The sequence below is a fragment of the Pyrgilauda ruficollis genome, unplaced genomic scaffold, assembly GCF_017590135.1.
Source record: "Pyrgilauda ruficollis isolate IOZ18807 unplaced genomic scaffold, ASM1759013v1 scaffold161, whole genome shotgun sequence".
NCBI classification, from domain to species: Eukaryota; Metazoa; Chordata; class Aves; order Passeriformes; family Passeridae; genus Pyrgilauda; species Pyrgilauda ruficollis.
The window spans coordinates 312,228-332,925 of record NW_024514876.1 but is presented as its reverse complement, the minus strand read 5'-3'; the positions used below and the strand labels follow the sequence as shown (position 1 = coordinate 332,925).

The following is a 20,698-nucleotide window of genomic DNA, read 5'->3' as shown; positions in this document are numbered from 1 at the left end:
TCGACGGGGCGGGGCGGGGCCAGGCCAGCCTGCTTGGCTCTGATTGGCCTTGATTGGCTCTGATTGGCAGCTGATTGGCCGCCGCCGCGGCGCAGTCGCCGGACGTGCGTGGCCGCGGCGCGCGCGCGCGCGCCCGGCTGTGTTTATTGTTGTGGTTCCGCGACTCTTCTAGCTCCGCCCCCTCCACCAACCAGAGCGGAGGGCTGGATGAGTGACAGGCGGCTCCGCCAATAGCCGCACGCAGCGGGCGCGGGGCGGGCCGCCCTCGGGCCGCCATGTTGTGCCTGTCGGGAGGGCTGGCGCCGCCGGCCCCGGCCCCGCGGGAGCGCGCCATGGAGCCGCGGGTCACCCTGCGCGTCACCTGCCGCGGCGACACCCGCACCTTCCTCGTGTCCCACCCGCCGCACACGACGTGGGCCGATGTGGAGGCCATGGTGAGCGCGGGCTGGCCGCGGGAGGCGGGGCGGGGGGGCCGCCGGGAGCCGGCCCGGTGAGGCTTTGAGGGCCCGGTGAGGCTTTGAGGGCCCGGTGAGGCTTTGAGGGCCCGGTGAGGCTTTGAGGCTTTGAGGGCCCAGCGTCTCCAGCCGCGCTTTCCGAAGCGGTGTCCTCCATTTCACAGGCTGTTAGAACTGCTGTGGTCTCGATTTTTCTTTTTTCCTTAGCAGTATAGTTTACTCCTGCTGTGTGCTTAGATTGGCGTGGTATGGTTTGGAAAAACGTTCTCAAGGGCCCTTTTTTAATGTGTGAGCAGCTGCTCTTAGCTGTGTTCTTTGGTTTGGACACTTACTTTGGTTCAGTATCCCTCTGTAAAGTACATTCTATTCCTCTTATTTCCTATTCTTATTGAAGTACCTGTATGAAGTAACACCCGTCTGTTGCTTTTCTGAAGATTCTTTGCTCTTTGGGGTCACGAACAGATTTTTGTTTGGTCCCTCGGTTCCCGGAGCTTTGTGCGTGTTAGTTTGGGTAGAACCGGCTCTGACTGGGCCGTGCCTGCGTGGGCAGCTCCTTCTGAAGGTCTCTGTGTCCTGCTCCTGGTATAGCTCTGAGTTTGTTTGGGTGCTTGTTTTCAGGGCTGTTTAGTGACAGTTCTTGTATTGGCTTAGTGTGAAATTGTTGTAAGGATTCCATTGGCTATGATGAAACTAACATTAATATTATTACTATTTATTAATTCTGTAGTGACTGTGTTGAAGTTGAGATGGAGACAACACAAAGCAACACACTCCGTTTTCAGAAGGCTTCAGACTGTTTTTATTATAGCCTGCATGCTGTTTATACATTCTTACAAAACCCATAAGTTTACACTTTACTCATTGGTCACCAGAGATGAACAAAGTGCTCATTGGAATACACAGTTCAGGTTTCTCTCATTTATCCTTCTTTCTTTGTTGGTTTCTGTGTCAGTGACCTTGGTAGGAAATTCTTTCAAGGGTAATTATGGATCCTCTTATCAAACTTCCCTCTGGCTCACAGAAGTTGCTGTGAAATCTCTTCCACACAACTGTTCAGGTTTTTTTTAGCTTGTTTTCAAAGTTACATCTGAAGAGATCTCGTCCCTGTTTTATTTCCTGTCTTTCAGCCCTTTTCCTGGCCAGTATATTCCAGTACACATGCAGGAGGGTTTTGTTCTATGAATTGTTCAGGTTCAAAGTTTGAACTGCATCACCTTCCCTTGCTGTATTTCAGTCCTGTGAAAGAGGCACTGGTTCAGTCTTAAAACACTTACTGCAAGTAGAGCTGCAGGAATGTCTGAGCTGGTCAGAACCCTGCTTGCATCAAAGCTGGAAGCAGATTACTGTGTAAGCACTGTGCTGCCCTTAATCTCAGGTATTCTGAGAGCCAGGGTGTGTTTGTTCAAGGTGTGGTGTTCTATTACAGCTCTCCCTGAGGTAGAGCCAGGGGTTGTCTCTGTTGTGGGAATTACTGTTTCAAGGCAGTTAAACTTGGGCCTTTATTATATTTTGATCTTTTATTCAATGTTTATAAGGGAAAAGGTGAGCTCTTGTTCTGCCCTGAGTTTAGGGGGACAGTCTGTGGTTCCAGACCATGTAAGTACAGAGCACAGCTTCATCCTGACAAAATCAAATTGGTTCTGTCACTGCACTCACAAAATTTGGATGTGTTGCTGGAAGAGCCTACCTGGAGCACGTTCAGTGCAGAATGTGTCTGTTTGTCCCTGTGTGTCCATGTGTCCCTGTGCTCCAGTGGGGCTGTGACCCCCAGGCAGACACTCTTACCTGGGGCTGCTGCTGCTGTTCTCTTAGGTCTGGCCTAGCAGGACATGTGCCAGTTGTTTCAGAGAGTTTCTCTTGGGAAAAATACAGCTTTTGTAAGAACCTGGTACAAAAATGAACTTTTATTCCTATTCCCATATCTTTGCCCGAGAGCTTCTTAATTTAAAAATTATAATAATTCAGGAGGGGGGTTACATTTTCCATTTCAGGGGAGGCTCCTGCCTTCCTTAGCAGACACCTGTCTGTTCAAACCAAGACAGAAAAATGCAGCTTTGGTAGGAGCCTGGTACAAAAATGTACAGGAGCCTCAAAGACTCAGCATATGGAAACAACTGCTGTCATTTTATGGTTCATTTGGTGCTGCTCATTGTGCCTTGTTAATGAAAAATGCAAAATAAGTGCTCAGTTTATTCTCTGAATTTTGGTAGGCTGAGAAAAGGCTGATCACCTTTGTGAGCTGTCTCCCAGGTGTGTTCTAACATAAAAGATAGAGTTTAGGGATTGTTTGCCTTTGTCTTCATATTTTGGAGTGTTTACCATGACTGAGTTTGTTAACCCTGAGCTTGTCCTCTTAGAATGGGGAGGTTATTATTATTTATTTTGGAGTAAACATTAACTGGGCAAGGTGCAAGAGGAAAAAGATGTGTTTATTCTTTTCATTAGAGAAAGTTAGTAAAGCTTGGAGGGAAGGCACAGGGAAGAGTTCAGCTCCAGAGGAATGGATTTGGTAAAACAGTGTTTGCTTCAACTGAGAAGCTGAAGGGAGGGATAGAAGGGTTTTAATGTTATTCCTAATTAATAATTATTATTAACTGAGGTCCTGCCTCACTATGGTTTTGTGTTCTGTTTTCTTATTACAGGTTAAAGTTTCATTTGACCTGGACAACATTCAGATCAAGTACATTGATGAGGATAATGATGAGGTAAAATACCTGCCACCCCACCCTCCCAATAAGTCAGCTGGAAAATGGCTGCTGGCAGAAATGACTTTCTGCCTCCTGATGATTTGGAGTGGGTCCTTCAGCAGAGTCTCTTATGCAGATTGGGGTGGGGGAATGTTTGCCCTTTTAATAAGAAAATAGTTGATAGTTTTGTGATTTTAGTCTTAATGCAGCATGCATATTTTAAAATATATATTTTTAGAAGCTACTGCCTTTCTTTTTCCCACCCTGTTGAAACACCCAGTGGTTCTCTGTGCTCTGAGGGAGGAATGTTTCTGTTGAGGAGCTATTTTATTTTTAAACTTTTTTTATTTTTAAATTTTTTATAAGGTAGTTGTAACTATTTGTGTTTTCAGCTGTGGTAAAGCCCTGTCTCTTCACTCTAGACTCCTTCCTCTGGAAAATGTAGGTCTCCTGTGACCAGCATATGTTTGCTTCAGTGATCTGGTGTACTCAAATCCTCTGCTTGCTTTATGCAATTGCTGTAATCTCCAAGCAGATTACTGACTCAGAAAACAAATTGGTTACTTCTAGTTGTCCTTGTTGAGTAACTTCCTGCTTGGCACAGTCTCACCCTCTCATATTATTTTTGTTTATCTAGAGATTCAGAGGGGAATGTAACTCTCACACAGAATGACCTTTTGCAAACAGTGTCCCACTGCTTGGATTATAGCACTACTAAATCGGATGGGGTTCTTGTTCTTACTATTTTTCCCTAAGGGCAAACCTTTCAGAGAATGATTCTCCCCTTATTTTCTAGCCTGTATCATATATAAATATTTAAATGCATCTATGAAAGCTTTTTCTGAAATACTGAGCAAACATTGTTCAGAATCCTGTGGTGCTGTGGGGATTAAAAAGCTTCTTGTGTTAGTGACTTCTATGTGTAGAATCGATAATTAATTTTCTGTAGAAGAATGGGCTTATGAAACACTTAATTGGTCTTTTGAAACACTTAACTGGGCATTTAAAGCAACTGGGGCCAAGCTCTGGAGTTGTGCAGTGAGCCCAGGGGTACAGGCAGTGACTTTCTGAGGAGAGCAGCTTGTTCTGGCTGCCAGCAGTGCCAGAGCTGCCTCCTGTGCCAGTCCAGCAGCAAACATGGGCTGCTTCAAAGCACCACAGCTTTGGGTAATGATTAAACATGGCAATAACAAGCACCTAAAGGACTGCTGTTTTAAAAACTGTGAATAAATGTATGTTTATTCTGAATGTGTTAATTTTAAGAGAACTGCAAAAATGTGTCTGTGGCTCTTGCTCACTGTTACTTCTCTTTGCAGGTCTCTGTGAACAGCAAAGGTGAGCTGCTGCTTTACTGAGGTGAAATCAAGATAAGAGACCCCAACTTGTGTTGCTTGTGTTTTTTGAAGATGCAGTTAAGAATGCTTGTTTTTTGATTTTTGTATTTTATATATGATTTGGCAGCAAATTCTTCCCAAAGGAAAGAATTCTTGATCCGCAGGAACAAATTGGAAGTGACTAAATGAGTGGAATGTTGTGGCTCTTAGCTGTGAAAATGTGTGCTTGTTGCTGTATATACAATTTATTGCACTAATTTAAGAAACATTACAGAAGGTAGGGGAGGCCCCTTGTCATGTAAGGGTTTCTAAATACTGTGTGATAAACTTACATCTGTTGTGTGAGATAGGGGCCATTCACACTTCTTTCTATTTTTCTTTAGAGGAATATGAAGAAGCTCTGAAGGTAAATGTGCTCTTTGACTTTTTTCAATGTATTCATCCTTTTCCAATTAAAATTGGTGTAGCTGAGGAAAAAAATGGCATTACTTGACCCAGGAAATCAGAATAGCTGTTTTCTAGCTTTGGACAGTAGCTTGAATGTCTTATTACATTTTTTTTGTTCTATCCTGGTTGGTGTTTGTTTTTAGTTAGTTTTTAGTTTTAGTTTAGTTTTTATAAGTTAGTTGAATAGGCAGTTAGGATTCAGGGCCTGAGCAGCAGTGGGTTGGTTAAGGGACTGACTTTCTCAAACCCTTCAACAGTAATCCCATATTTGGAAATATTGGGCTTTAGTGAAACCCTTCAAAAATCTTGCCACATGGATTCTGCTGCCAGAGTATATAATTAAAACTTATTAGTCAATGCTTAGTTACTTTATAAGCAGTTGGTCAAAATAAGAATTGCATTTTTTTACATTTCTGCTTTACATTAAGTCTTTCACAACTTTTTACTCATGGCTTGAATTTCAAATCTGATAATTTCAAAATAAATTCCTGGACAGAATCTGTTGTTTACTGGCTCCTGTGAACACTTTATTGTAGGCTGAAAAATCACAGCAGAATATTTGCATGATTATCCTTTGGCTTTTAGTCAACTTTTTTAATAAGTGTATTAATAATCTTTCAGAAGTAGAATATCAGCTGACTCTGCCTTGGCATCTCTCTCAGTTTTTCTTTTTGTGTCTGTTAGTCTTTCCCCACCCTTTTACCAAGCTCTGCAATGTAGTGTAATACTGTATTTTTACAGATTCTGTATGCTGACTGTAAGTGGAAAACATGGTGGATGTATGTTCTGTTTATTTAGATTGCAGTTAAACAAGGAAATCAGCTTCAGATGAATGTCTGTGAAAAGAACTCTTCTCGTGCTTTGCAACTACGTGAAAAAAATGTGGCAGAAAAGCTGCTGCTTAAAGATGAGAAGAAGCCACTTTTGCAATATTCCATGCTAGCTCAGGGATTAGAGGAAGAATTGAAAAATGACAAGGAGCTGACCATTCAGGTAAAAAGCTGAGCTGCATTAAACCAAAGAATTAATAAATGTAATTCACTTTGTAGACTGATTGTCCTCTTCAGCCATACATAAAAACTGAGTTCAGAAGTTGGTCTCTGTTTTTAGTTCCCTGCACCTTTTGAAGCTCACCAAATAGTTTGAATGTCTTCAAGAGGATAATTTGATGCTGTCTTCAGAAATACCAGTGCTTTCATGTTGACCATTCTTTAGTATTTTGGTAAACAGAGCAATTCATCTCCTGAAGCCCTCATTGCCATCTGGTAACTTTCAGGTAAAAAGCTGAGCTGCATTAAACCAAAGAATTAATAAATGTAATTCACTTTGTAGACTGATTGTCCTCTTCAGCCATACATAAAAACTGAGTTCAGAAGTTGGTCTCTGTTTTTAGTTCCCTGCACCTTTTGAAGCTCACCAAATAGTTTGAATGTCTTCAAGAGGATAATTTGATGCTGTCTTCAGAAATACCAGTGCTTTCATGTTGACCATTCTTTAGTATTTTGATAAACAAAGAAATTCATCTGCTGAAGCCCTCATTGCCATCTGGCTGACTTGACTTCTTTGGTGTGTAATTACACTCAAATGCTAATGAGGCAGACATGTTTCAGGAAAATGTCAGTGGCTACTTAAATATGTTTCTATAAAGACACTTAAGAGCTATTTCAGCAGTTAACTTGCTGTGTTGAGGGTTTTTTTTAACTTTGCATACTTTTTTTTTTTTTTCCCCCAGCAAAAGTTAAATCAGACCAGACCAGAAAGCACAAATGAAAATCCTCCAGAATGGTTTACTAGCTACTTGGAAACAGTAAGTGTATTGTCTTGCAAGTTTTGATATACTTAAGTTTTATTGTTGTTGGAAGGGATCTTTGTGATCTCTCTAGACATCTGAACACTCTTGCTATCAGCACTTACGACCAGGATCTTAATGAGAACTAAATGTCTGACTATGTCTGCAGTGTAAGGGGTACATTAAAAACCCCAAAACCATAAACTTGATCCATATCATTTGTGAAAAGTGGGCTGTTTATGCATTTGCTTAGTGTGAATGTAGTTTTAAGAGCTCCCATAACAGAATCCTTGTGGCACTGCAGACAGCCATAGGAACTCCAGACCTCTCATTGTGGGAGAGCATGGACAGTGCTGTTCCTGTAGGCTCTTGGTTGCCCAGAGCAGGGCAGTACTTTTGGTTTCCTGTGATTGAAAGCAGAGAATCTGATGACCTTACTTTTCTTGGCTGTTCAGAGGAAATACTTTTAGGAAACCATTGACAATAAGCTACAGTTAAGATATGGGTGTTAATTTGTTCTGAACAGCTAATAAACATCACTGAAAAGCAGTTTGATATCACTGCAAAGAATTCATCAGCTAGCAAATTCTTGAAACTATGTGCATTTATTTTTAAGCTTTTTTCTCTAGGGTCTTCTTTCCTTTTCCATCTTTTTATACAAGCTAAAAATTGGGGAAGTTCATGGTTATATTTAAGACATCACTGATGGGCAAATCAGAACTTAATGGTAGAGAGTCCAGAGGGGTTTGGGAGTTGTGGTAATTGTTCTAGAGATGAGATTCCTTCCCTTCATGAAAGCTTATGGAAGAAAAACAATACTGTGAGCACAAATATGTGATTTTTAACTTGCCTTCTTAAAAGCTCTGGGTTGGTATTGTCTAAAAGAAAAGTCCTCTCTGAGGAATGTGGTATTTGTTTATATATTTTATGTATTATCATATTATATATGTTATATATAATGTATATGATAATGTAACAATACTATGATAGTATTATAATATTGTATTATATATATAATATGGTAACATAATATGAGAATGATATTATCATATTATGTATGTTATATATATTATATATTATCATAATTTTATGAAGAGTGTGCTGGGATAGGGGAAGTGATTCTGAGGTAGTCTGTGGCTGCTGACAGATTGGGAGACTTGTGACAACATAACTCAGCATTTCAAACTTAATAGGTGGGTCTCACTCACTACTGCTTTAATTTCTTTCCAGTTCAGGGAACAGGTAGTTAAGGAGACTGTTGAGAGGCTGGAGCAGAAGCTGTATGAGAAGCTTGTTCATTGCAGTCAGCCTGCAGATTTTTGTGAGAGCTCATTTCCAGCAGCCCCTGCAGCAGCGGAGAGCCCGTCGGGGAGCAGCGGCCAGTGTGACTGGCTCATCTCCTGCTGCAGCTGCCGGGCCCGCATCGTCGGGGTCCGCTACCAGTGCAGGTACGGGGAGCTGGGAGGGTGGGAGCCTGCCAGGTACAGCCTGTGAGAGAAGCTCTCTGGGAGTTAGGTACTGCTAGGTTCACAGTCACCAGCCTGCTGGACATTTCAGTGCAGGTGGAGTGTGCTGGGAGGCTGGGGACCTGCCAGGCACAGCCTGTGAGTGAGAGGAACTCTCTTGGGGTTAGATACTGCTAGGTTCCCAATCTGCAGCCTGCTGGACATTTTAGTGCTGGGAGCATGGGGAACTTGCCAGGCACAGTCTGTGAGAGGAACTCTCTTGGGGTTAGATACTGCTAGGTTCCCAGTCTGCAGCTTGCTGGACATTTCAGTGCAGACAGAATGTGCTGGGAGGGTGGGGACCTGCCAGGCACAGTCTGTGAGTGAGTGAGAGAGAAACTCTCTTTGGGTTAAATACTGCTAGGTTCCCAGTCTGCAGCCTGCTGGACATTTCAGAATGTCTTCTATGTCTCACCAACAGGTCATGTTCTCTTCTCTGGTCATTAGACTTTATCTGCATAAAAGCAAGATTAATACTATTTTGAGAAAAGGTGATTGTTAAAGTGAGAGAACTTTATAGTGCTGTGTTCTCAATGAACACAGTTCAGAGAATTTCATAGCTGTGTTGTCAGTGACTCTGTGTTATCTGTGTAGGACATGCAGTAATTGTAACAGGAAAGGTTTTGTTTGGTTAACTAAACAAAAAAGCACGACTTAGAACTACTAGTCTGTAATAGTTGTTTGTTTGGTTCTGAGTCAGTGAAACTAAGGCAGGTCATGCTTTTTCTTAGTGATTGCATTCTTGTCTGTCTAATAATCTGAAATAGATTTTGATGAATGTCTTAAGTGAGGTGTTAAAAGTGAGAGTTTTATTTGAATGAGGCAATTGCTGTTAAGATCAGCATTTTGGGACTAGGCAGAAGCAGTGGATGGAATGCCAACAGGAGTTTTTCTTTGGATTTTTTTTCCCTGCTGGCAGGAGATGACAGTCTGGTTTTTATCAGCCCTGTTCCTGGAGGAGCAGTCTGCTTTGCATGCCTGAATGCTTGGTGACTTAGCCTCTCTATTTTCATAAGTATGGTGCTGTTTCTGGCACTGGATTTTGATAAAATGTTCTGCCCTTCATAGCAAAAATTTTAATCACTTGTGCTAAAGGAAGCATCAGATTTTTTCAACGTGTGTTCAAAGAAGTGGGAACTGTGTTGCAGTTTTGCCAGGAAGAGAGATAATCATGTAGTTATTCCACATGGCTCCAAATACTGATCTATGAGTGAGACATCCAGCTCCTGTCACTTGGGAACTACTTACAGTGGTAGCACGATACAAAATTGTTTCTCTGCAGAAATTCTTTGCCTCTTGGTAACCTCCTGTCTTTTCTGCTTTGCAGCCTTTGTCCAGCCTACAATATCTGTGAAGAGTGTGAGGCAGGAACATATGCACATGATCCAAACCACGTCTTGCTAAAGCTGCGCAGACCCATCCCCTGTGTCGCTGACAATTACAGCCTGGCAGAGCTCTCCCCACGCCTGCCTGCCACTCTGGAGCAAGTCAGGTAAGTGCTGGCTGCTGGCAGTGCCTGCCAAGGTTGTTCTGATTGCAAGGAAACACCTGTGTTGGAGTTGAGGTTCAGCTTTTATTTTAGAGATAACAAGAAATGGAAATGGGGCTCAAATTTTGTTGTGAGTAGCTAAAAATAGCTATGCACTTATAAAGGGCCTTAGTCATAAATCTTAGTGTTTTTAATAACAAAGTAGAAAAGACAGACTTTTGTGTCCTAGATGGGTAGTAAACTTTGAGAGCTTGCTTTTTCTTTGAGCATTCTGTGTCTGCTTTTTTTTTTTTTGTTCTTTCAGAAATCATTCAAAATAGTTCCACAAGCAGCTGTGAGGATGTTCTTTTAAAATCATTTGGTATCCAGTCTAGAAGCATGGGATATTTCCTGAAGGGTTCCCTTGAGACTAAGACTGTGTTGGATGAAGATAAATTTTGATCAGTTTAATGTAATAAGCTGTGTTAATCACTTTGCAGGCTCCAGAAACAGATGGACAAAAGATTTCTGAAGGCAGAGAAGCAAAGATTGCGAGCAGAAAAGAAACAGCGAAAAGCAGAGGTCCGAGAGCTCAAAAAGCAGCTAAAATTGCACAGGAAAATTCATCTGTGGAACTCTATCCATGTATTGGAAACAAATGGCTCACCTCCTCTGAAATCTGAGAGTGTCCAGCCTAATACCTTCCTGTAAGGCTTGTTGTTAACTGAGCATCTGGTAGTTGTGCTGTCTCACCTTTTGTTCTGAGACCAAGTTAAAGTAACAGGAGGAAGGTTAAGGAATTGCTCTTTTGAAGTGTGATTTGTCATTGGACTGGATGAGAATTTTGTCCAAATGCCATTTGCAACGTAGAGTGTTTTTAATTGAGAGGACAGTAGGAGAAAGGAAAAAAAGGTGACTGATGGTTATTACCAGAAACTTAGTGATTTATGCTGATTTAGGAGGAAGGGGAGTGCCTAGGATTATACATACACATGCATGCTCATGCAGAGTAAATTAACATTTACTGCCAGTTTTAAAAAAGTCTATATCTTCCTGCTTTATTAAGTGTCTGCATAAAGTCAAATATGTTCTGTATATTTATGTTCAGTGCTATTTCTTTTTTTTTAATGTGCTCTTAAGTTGAGGTTCATCAGACAGCAGCCTTTGCAGGCAACTGCTCTGCATTTCTCACTCCCTTTGAGTTTATGAATGTGCAGTGTGAAACTTGTATAGTTTGTTTCTTTAATTCACCCCTTCCATTTAGGGCATTTAAAAGCCAAATTAACATCAATCAGCAGCTGAACTTCAGTTTTGATGTATTTTTTTGTTTTGTTTCCTCTCTCCAATCCCAGGAGTCCTCATCAACCCTTCCAAGCAATTGTCCCAACACTAAGTGCAGTATTTGTGGATGAGAATTTGCCTGATGGTACTCACTTGAAACCAGGAACAAAGTTTATCAAACACTGGCGAATGAAAAATACTGGCAATGTGGAATGGAGCTCAGACACTAAGGTATCTTGCCTTTGCTCTTCCTTCTACACACTAAAATCATTCTTGGAGATAACATTTGTAGGTGAATTCTCTGTTAGGACCTGTTTAAGATTTCATTTGGCCTGTTGATTGACAGCTGGGAGTTCTGGGGCAATAAGCTGTGTAGGTACTCTGTGCAGGTGTAGGCTGTAGGAAGGAGGGGATTCAGAGCACCATCACTGAACATATTTCCCATTAATAGTATGTCCCCTATGTTATAATGGTGCTGCTTGACCCTGTTTACAGCTGCTCTGTTGCTTTTTTGGCCTCCAAAACCCTTTGTTCTGTGAGTGGCTGCCTTTGTGTTGAAAGATGGGGGTATCTTTGTGTTGATAGTGGTTAATGTGGGGATGTGTACTAGCAGCCTGTCTTCTCCATGCCTGGTACCTACAAGGCCTTCCAGCAGAGGATCTCTGCTTCCTACTGCCCACACTTTGCAGAGAAGCTTGAGAAGTTAACTTTTGTTTTTTTCTGTTGTATATTTCAGTTGAAACTTATGTGGGGTAATCTGACCTTGGCATCTGCTGAGAAAAAAGATGTGATAGTGCCATCCCTTCCATCTGGACAAGTAGGAACTGTTTCAGTTGAGTTTGTAGCTCCCAACATAGAAGGAACTTACACTTCTCACTGGAGACTGTCACACAGAGGGGAACAGTTTGGGCCAAGGATCTGGTGCAGTATTGTTGTGGATCCCTCTCCAGCTGCTGACTATGTAGAAAGTGATTGGAAGGATTCTGACTCCTGTCAGAAGAGTAAAGCTTCCAGAGCCAAACAGGCAAGTCACTCACCTGGTATTTGGGGCAGCTCAGAATTGCCTAGGAGAAGGAGCATTGTGTATTATTTGGCATAGTATTCCTAACTGACTATTCAAGGGGATTCTTTTAGCTGTTTGCTTTTAATTTTTTTTTTAATAGGAAAGAAATACAACATATATTGCATTTATAAGTTCTAAAGTAGTTGTTCTTTTTGACAGGTATGGCATTAACTATTTGTTGCAGCTATTTGTTTATTTCTTTGAACTGGAACACTGCAGCATTTCTTTTTGTTACATCTTGTCCTTTTGGCTCTGTAATAAGTTGATTAAAATTTCTTTCAAATTACTTGTGTGTTTATACAAAATTCAGATCTAGATTTAGATTTCATGTGATGTTTTATTTACTGTGGCTAAGTGGCTTCTGTTTTTTTTTGTTTTTGCAGGATGCTTCCTTAGAGACAGAAACAGGTGCTCAGCTGATAGGTGAAATTGCAGAGCAGGCTGAAATATCTCTGCCAACTGTTCCTTTAAAGATCAAAAATCTGCCAAGTGAGAGAGAGTTTTATATCCCATCTGTTGATCTCCTCACTGCACAGGTAAAGTGATAAAATTCAGGTAGATCTAAAGCAAGCCATCTTGGGTTTGATGTTTAGGTAGGTAGACACCTGCAAAAAAAAAACTTCTGAGCTCTAAAAAATGGCCACTCTATTTTCAGAAAGAGTATATTGCATTTTATATAGCAGAGCTGTTTTCTCAAACTGGTGTTAGGCACTGTCATTATGTGGAAGGAATGTGTAGGACAAATTAAGATCCTCAAAAGAGAATCAGCATTGAGTCTTTCTCTGGCCCTAACAAGGGAGTTCTTAGCTTTGTCCCTTGCTGCCCTAATCTGTGCACTATATTCAATGATGTAAATATATGTTGTGGGAAAACTGCCCCCTGAGACTGTGTTGAAGAACAAAATGTTACTTGTACATCAATGGGATCTGTGCTGCCAAGTACAGATATGATTCAGTTTCAGAGTTTGCTCATGGAAACTGTGTGTTTTTCCTGTAGGATTTGCTGTCCTTTGAGCTGTTGGACATTAATATTGTGCAGGAATTGGAGCGAGTGCCACACAACACTCCTGTTGGTAAGGCTCCTGTGTTCTTTGTGCTCTCTGGAGCACAGACAGCTATCATCTGTGTATAGCTTGGCTTCTTTTCACCTTCATATTCCCAAGAACATAACATTCCAGATGTTGAGGAATGCTGCCATTTTCTTTGCACAACAGTGGCAGAATAATGCAAAGCTAGTTGTTTATTTCACCAGATTATCTTTCAAAATAACTAAATTTCTTCAGTCTTGAAAGAATGTCCCTTAAAAAGAATAACTTTTAAAAATGTTACCTCATGGAGGCTCCTCCTTTAGTGCCAATTATCTTTGCTCCCTGTGTTTTCCAGACATGACTCCATGCATGTCCCCTTTGCCACGTGACAGCCCCTTGCTGGAGAAACCTGGCTTAGGTCAGATAGAGGAGGAGAACGAGGGGAGTGGATTTAAACTAGTGCCTGGTAAGCAGTAGTCCTGAGGAGCTTGGGGGTAAAGGGAGGATATTGTCACTTCTCTGTAGTCAGCAAACCTGATGTCTAAAAGGAATTCTTATTACTGTCTTCCCCTTTGGAAAAAAAAAAGCAAAACAGGTTGTTTGGCTCATCAACCTGCAGTCTGACACTACATTAGTGATTATAGAAGTTGGAGCATAACATATATATAGATGGGGAATAGAAATCATAGAGTCACAGAATGGTTTGGGTTGAAAGGGACCTTAAAGATTATTCAGTTCCACCCCCCTCCCATGGGCAGGGACAGCTTCCCCTATCCCAGGCTGTTCCAAGCCTCATCCAGCCTGGCCTTGGACACTTGCAGGAATCCAGAGGCAGCCACAGCTTCTCTGGGCAACCTGTGCTCAGGCCTCACCACCCTCAAAAGGAGGAATTTCTGCCTAATATCTAATCTAAATATGTCCTCCTCCGTGTTACAGTCATTCCCTGCTGTTCTATTACTGCATGCCCTTGTATAAAATCTTTTCAAATGCTTCTTGTGATTTGACTACTAGAATTGTTGGGAGAATTAACAGTCTGCCCTTTATACACTAGGTTATAATCCAAACACTTCTGGTGTGCTCCCCATACTTCTCAATCACTTTTGTGTTCAACTTGAGCTGAATTTAAAAATCCTTCAATTTTTAGAAAGAGCTAACACACAGAATCAATATTAGCTGTGGCTAGTCTAAAAAATTCTTCTTATACTTACATATCTTTGTTGTGGTAAAGTCTGTTATGTTTCCCTTTCCAAGGAATGGCAGAAGCCTGCCTTTCTGTGGACTCTTCTGTGGTGAAGGTGAAAGCTGAGCATGCATTGAACCAGGAGGAAGGGGAAGAAGATATGAGTGGGACTCAGTTTGTCTGTGAAACTGTAATTCGGTCTCTGACCCTGGATGCTGCACCTGACCACAAGCCCCCACAAAAAAATCCCAAAATCCTCCAGAGTAAGTATTGTCATTAGCTGCCTTCTCTGGTTTGACTTGTTTGCAGTCAGACACGAGACAGAAATTGCTCAGCTCAGGTGGTTGATGCCATTTAATTGTTTTCCTGATTGGTTTTATTAGACTCTTTACACACACTGCAAGACACCTTCAGCTGCAATATGATAACTGAAGAATCTCCTGTGATAAATAGTAATTCCACTTCCAAAAAGGAAGCAAAGATTCATCAGTCAGAACCAGTGACAGAAAATTCATGTGGTAAGTAAAATGGGCTTGAATGTAAGGGAAAGCTGTAAAAAAAAACATGTGTAAGAAGATCTGACACTGTTCTAGGAAACTGATCTTCATTAGATGAGGAGTATTGTTAGATTGTCCCAGTTGTGAGAATCATTACACCAGAAAATCAGTGTCAGTACTTTAACCAGCAGTGCTTTTTAACAAGCAGCTAGTTTAACAGCTGCTTTTTAAAGAAGTAAAATTGTGACCAAAAGGTTCCAGTTGGGTATTCAAATAAGTGCTCATACTTTATACATGATGGTGCCTCCATATTTTGTACACATAGCTTGCAATGTTCTGATCTGTTTCTAAAGTGTGCAATTTAGGAGCTGAAAACTACAGTTTAGGTTCTTCATGTAGCTCTTACTCCAGTTTTTACTAGGAGCATTAATACCAGCAGTGTATTTGCAGTGGGTTAACATTAAGATCTAGTACTCTTTCACTTTACACCCTCCCCACAACAGGGAAAATTGCACCCTTAATGGCAGCAGCTAAGGTTTACAGTTGTTTCTAAATACTTTTCTCTTACAGCTGGGCCAGCTCTGTCTCTGCTCTTGTCCACACAAAATGGACAATGATTAACACTTCACTTTTTTCCTCCTAGGGGACCTTCCACTGTCTGATGAGAGCACAAGCCCCCGTAGTGGTGCTGGCAATGGTGATGAAGAGGAAGATGATAAAGATGATGTTCAGAGTCAGTGCTCCTCTGCTTCCTCAGAGGATTATATCATTATTCTCCCTGAGTGCTTCGACACCAGTCGGCCCTTGGGTGACTCCATGTATAGTTCAGCTCTTTCTCAGCCTGGTTTAGAAAAGGCAGGAGAACCTGAAACAGTAGCAGAGAACCCAGAAGGGGGAAGCCAGCCACAGATCCAGAGGGTCAGTGATACACTGACAACTTCCCAAACACTGGCTGCAGTGCCCCCAGCGACTGTGGACAGCTTACCCGAGGCACAAAGGTATGATTTGGGGACAGGAACCAAATGGTGATGCTGGTATTGCTGCAGAGTCTGTAAGGTCCACTACTTTCCAAGCAGGAATTGTAACAAAATTTTTACTGAGGTAAATGTTCTTAAATCCTACAACATTTTATAGAGCCTGTTCTCACTGATTTAGATGAGTGCAAGAGAGGGAGAGAAGGGAGTGTGTGAAGTTTTTTTTCTTTTTTCTGTTGATTGTGACTTATTTATGTGTGTACATGTAGAATAAAAGTAGTGATGTTTTTGCCTTATGTTCTCAGGAATCTTACATCTCTTCAGAATTCTATCTTCCAAGAACCAAACACACCAGCTTCAGAGCATATCTCTTCTGCTCCTCATGATCAAATACAAAGAGAAGGTATTGACATATTTAATGAAGGGTACAGACTATTGCTATTGCTATCACCTATTCTTATGCCTAGTGTTGAATTTGATGTCTCCTTTTTCTTGAGGAGAGCAGAAATCTACCAAGTCAAGATTTTAATTTTTTCTCTGGGTGTTGAACTTTTGCTATATGGATGTTGCAAATAAAGAAATAATTGGTTTTGTGGATCAGTTAAGAGCATCTATTATGGGAAATGGTGAGAGGATACTCAAAAGTACTTACAGGCATCTGGAAAATTACCTTGCTGTGGAATTGATGAGCTGTGTATTTAAGCTGTTGTTACAGTCACTGAGACAGCAGCTCCTCTAGTGTTAAACACCAATAAATCAGTCATATGGTTCTGAAAATCTTGTGACTGCTTTCACTGCAGTGAGAATCCTGGATTCTCTGCATAACTAAACTTAGAGTATTGCTGTTGTACTGAGACTTTTTTCTGTTTATGTATGTGTTTGTATTTCTCCAGCTTAATTGTCATTAATTGGACATGTTGACATTTTGTCTTCCAGAACCCAGTGGTGAAGATAATCATGGGCCAGGATCTTCTGCATTTCTCACTAAGTTCTCAGAATACCCGAGGTAATGTAGACTGAGAACAGCTTAATTAGACACCTGGGAAAAAGCTCTGGCCTAGAGATTTCATGTACTCAATAATTTTGGAGAGAGGCCTCCCTTCTTAAAGCAAACATGCTATGTTTTCATAAGATCTTGGTTTCTCCTTGGGCACAAATCATAAGGATGCAGAACTGGCAAGCCAGAGTTAATGAAGAGCTGGAGTTGAATGCTTCTGAAATTCTGTGGGCTTTTTTCTGGAAAATCTCAGGATTCTTAGGATGGGGATTTTACAAGCTAGCTATAAAGTAGTCTTAAAATACTCAGACTGGAGAGGTAAGTCAAAATGTTGAGTAGAATATTAAGTAACTTAAGTATTCATAGAAAACAAATAGAAGTTACTCTACCCTGAATGGATGTGTCAGTGCACAGCTTTCATGTAGGTTTGTTCTGTTATAAATGAGAGCACTGAACTCTTTAGGAAAGGTCCTTCATGGAAAGCATACACCCACAATTTAATAGAAGGTGTCAGGAAAAAGGAATGAGCTTCTTGTATAGCTCACTTCCCAAACACTGCTGATTCCTTTGGATCACAGGCTGTTGTCTCCAGCAGTTCTTACCTCAACAGGCAGCAACTTGCATTTCACTGAAACAAACCCTTGGCTTTACTGACCCTAAAGCAGCACCTGGTCTCTTCACAGGTACCCTCAAGGCAGCAGCATTGCAGGAGAGCTTGTGAAAGGAGCTTTGTCAGTAGCTGCTTCTGCCTACAAAGCATTATTTGCTGGACCACCCATTATTGAACAGGTGAATGTCTTTCTGTGTGCTATGTGAGTTTCAGAGAATGACAACCTCAAATTTACAGGTGTATGTTTTTTTAGGTGTATCAATATTCTATATTGGAGTTAATGGAAGAGTAAAATGTTAAGTTTGATGGTGTCCCTTTGAGGTTTGCTGCTCTCAGCAGACTGGGAGATCCATGCCATATGGATAAAAACATCTCTTGTAGCATCATGTAAGAGTAGCAGCTCACCTTTGTAAGTGAGCAGTGAAAGGGATTATAAATGGCTTAAATGGGACAGAAGAGCCTCTGTGCCTCAGTTTGATTCTAGCATGCAGGGCACCTAGTTCGAATGGCAAAAAATAAATTAGCTTTTTAAATTTATCTTACTGTCTTTTGTTTTCAGCAGCCTGCAGCTCCAGAAGAGCAGACTGCCACTCTGCTGTCCAGTCTGTGTGAGATGGGATTCTGTGACAGGCAGTTAAACTTGAGGCTGCTGAAGAAGCACAACAATAACATGATTGAAGTGGTAACTGAATTGCTTCAGATCAGTAACAGAGACTGGTGCAGTAGATGCTAAACCTGCCTGGTGGAGAGAGGAGTAATCTTCATTGAGTAAACTCTAATTAAAGATTGCAAGAGCAGCAGGCTGCTCCTCAGCTGCTCTCTGTTTGGAGGTTCTGCTGTGTTTTGAGCATTTGACTTCTTTTTCTTTTTCACCTCATGGAAATGTCAAACTACTCTTGTGGCATCTCTTGAAATGGATACCAGAATTTCAATTATTTAGACCTCACAGTTAAATGAGTAATCTTTAAATCTCTAATTTCAGATCAAATCCTTTTACCAGGGAATCATGTAGAACTAAACTTTGTACCCAGGTGAGAACTTCCCATTTTATTGTGTATATACTTTTTTTTAGGCAGCTGGAAATTTTTTGTTGGCTTAATTAGCTTTGGAATAGAAACCAATGTAAAATGCTGCTATAAAATGTAGTCCTGCTTAATTTACAAGAGATGCCTGAAACTAGGAGGTTTTTTTTCTTCTGAGGATTTAATAATTGATTTTCCAATGTGTGATAGTCAAGTGACAAATTCAAATCCTACAAATTATTCTAAGAAAAAGAAGTTGCTCATAAAAGAAAGCCATCTTGAATTTAGACTTTTGAGAAGTCTAAAAGTGTAGCTGCAGTTCAACTGATGAATACCAGTAAAGTTGTTGTTTGTTGTAGCAGAATGAAGCAGGAAAATTACCACCAGCAATTGAACCAGTAGTGATAGTGCACACCAGATCTCTAACAGTAGAAGTATAACCTACATAAAAATATTTTGTTAAAAATGGAGTGTAAGGGTAGGAAAGGCTTTTCTAGGAATCTTTACAGGCTCTTTGTAAAAATATTAAAAATTTGACCATTATCTTTTTTCACTACAATGCAAATATTTTACTCTGTTAATACCACATAAAAAATGCAAGAATGTGTAGGAACCCAGACCTGGAGTACAAATTTCAGTAGTGTTTAGGAATGGAAAGAATGCTTGAAGCAGGGATCACATAACTTTACATTAGAGTTTGAAAAATGCATTAACTTAAGCACTTTCAAATGTACAGTCCTCTGATGGTTTTAGCTGGTCCTGTGTTTCCATAGCCACCTCTGTAGAATTCATTTTTCTCGTAAGATTTTTAGATGCCCATATTTAATTTGGAAATCTAAGAATTCCCTTCTAAATATGCTGAGAGAATTGATTCTGAAGAATGACATAAATGAGCACCAGACACTGCTGTGCAGTGGGGTATCCAGAGAACTCCTCAGAGTTCAGTCTCTCAGCAGGTGACAGTGTTGGCTATGTTCTTACTTTGAAGTAAATGTTTCTGCAGTAAGAGACCATTGATTCTAAAATATTTTATATTACTCCTGCTTCAAACTAGTATTCTGTTTTGTCACAGTATAGCTGAAGCAGTGTCAGTATTGTGCTGGCCAGGTTATCAGTAATTTTTTAAAAGACTTTAGTACCCATAGAGATAAAATACCATTAAAATAGTCCAAGAAAACAAATGTATCATACCACTTTCATTTTAAACCTATTTTTATAGACTGTGGGAGATATACTCTTAAATGTTTATTTTGAAATACAGTAGAAGTATTTTGCAGTGTTTCCCATCTCTCTGTATACCAGTACAACTGTGTGCTGTGGACCAGTTAAAGATCCTTCTGTGACTTTCCACCTTAACTTGGGTGTGTTGTTTTGAGTATCTTTTGACTAATGCCAGCTCTAGGACAAGGAGGGGAAGGGCAGGGGTGAAATGCAGAAGCTGATGACACTTTGAAGCACAGTGTGGTTTTATTTGCTCGGGTCTGGCAGGCCCAGCAGGACCCATGTTCACCATGTGTACCTTTGTACTTGGAATGTTCATGTGTTCTATAAACTACAAAACTGAAGCATTTGAGGAGGAACACTTCATCGAGGATTGAAGTGGCAGGTGTGAGATGCTGTTCTCTTTAGGTTACTTTTTACTAGAGTTTAGATGCTGTATGCTCAGGCTTAAGATAGATATATTTCTGTTGGCTTTGTATATTTTGTTAATGGATGCATGATATAACTTATAATATATTCTATAGAGCATATGTGACCTCTGTATTTATTTCAGGCGAGCACAGGTGCTGGGGGGTTGGGATGGTGTCCCTATAGAGCCCCACACGGCACAAAGCATCAGGACTCACTCAGAAGCCTGTTTACCCTTATTTATTGAAGCAACATGTTGCAAGATGTTTACATTTACTTAACAAACACATACACTGCCCATTTGTCATAAAGAAGAAATCAAACTTTTCAGGTGAAAGGAGCCACGCCACTGTGTAAGCCAACTAAAGTCCAGATCTTTTTGCTTACACTTATTTTCCTCTCTCTTTCTTCACATTGTCATGGTGATAACCTTGGTAAACTCCTCGAGAGAGATACGAAGCTTCCCTTATCTTCAGGAAGCCCTTGCTGGCTCTCAACAACAGCACAGAAATGTCTTTCCTACAGGACGGGGCTCGTAGCCCTGCTCCTGCCGCGGGCTCTGGGCCAGCCGGGGCGGTGGGCACGGCAGCCCGGCTGTGCCCTGCCCTGCCCGTTCCTGGGCACTGCCCCGGGCACAGCGCCTCAGCTCCCGGTGCCAGGGCTTCGACGGGGTGAGCAGGGCGGGCCTGAGGGCCGCGGACAGAAGCGGGGCCCGGGCTGCTGCCTCAAGGCC

At 41.2% G+C, this 20,698-nt stretch overlaps 1 protein-coding gene across 5 annotated transcripts; it reads left to right on the top strand.

Moving 5' to 3' along the window:
- The first annotated feature begins 250 nt into the window (after positions 1-250).
- NBR1 (NBR1 autophagy cargo receptor) lies at positions 251-20,087 on the top strand. Of its 5 annotated transcripts, none has more exons than XM_041463041.1 (21): positions 251-434; positions 3,098-3,160; positions 4,459-4,477; positions 4,860-4,882; positions 5,722-5,916; positions 6,656-6,730; positions 7,943-8,160; positions 9,545-9,709; positions 10,186-10,392; positions 11,038-11,197; positions 11,703-11,990; positions 12,413-12,565; positions 13,026-13,101; positions 13,412-13,515; positions 14,307-14,499; positions 14,620-14,754; positions 15,377-15,731; positions 16,013-16,110; positions 16,644-16,713; positions 17,388-17,493; positions 17,874-20,087. In XM_041463041.1, exons 1-21 carry the CDS (start codon positions 276-278, stop codon positions 18,045-18,047), a joined length of 3,036 nt encoding a protein of 1,011 aa, XP_041318975.1. In that variant the 5' UTR covers positions 251-275; the 3' UTR covers positions 18,048-20,087. The 5 variants fall into 5 exon arrangements, with proteins under 5 accessions (XP_041318975.1, XP_041318974.1, XP_041318973.1 ...); XM_041463040.1 differs by having other exon boundaries at positions 13,412-13,522; positions 14,308-14,499; positions 17,877-20,087; XM_041463039.1 differs by having other exon boundaries at positions 13,412-13,522; positions 14,308-14,499.
- Positions 20,088-20,698: the final 611 nt, after the last annotated feature.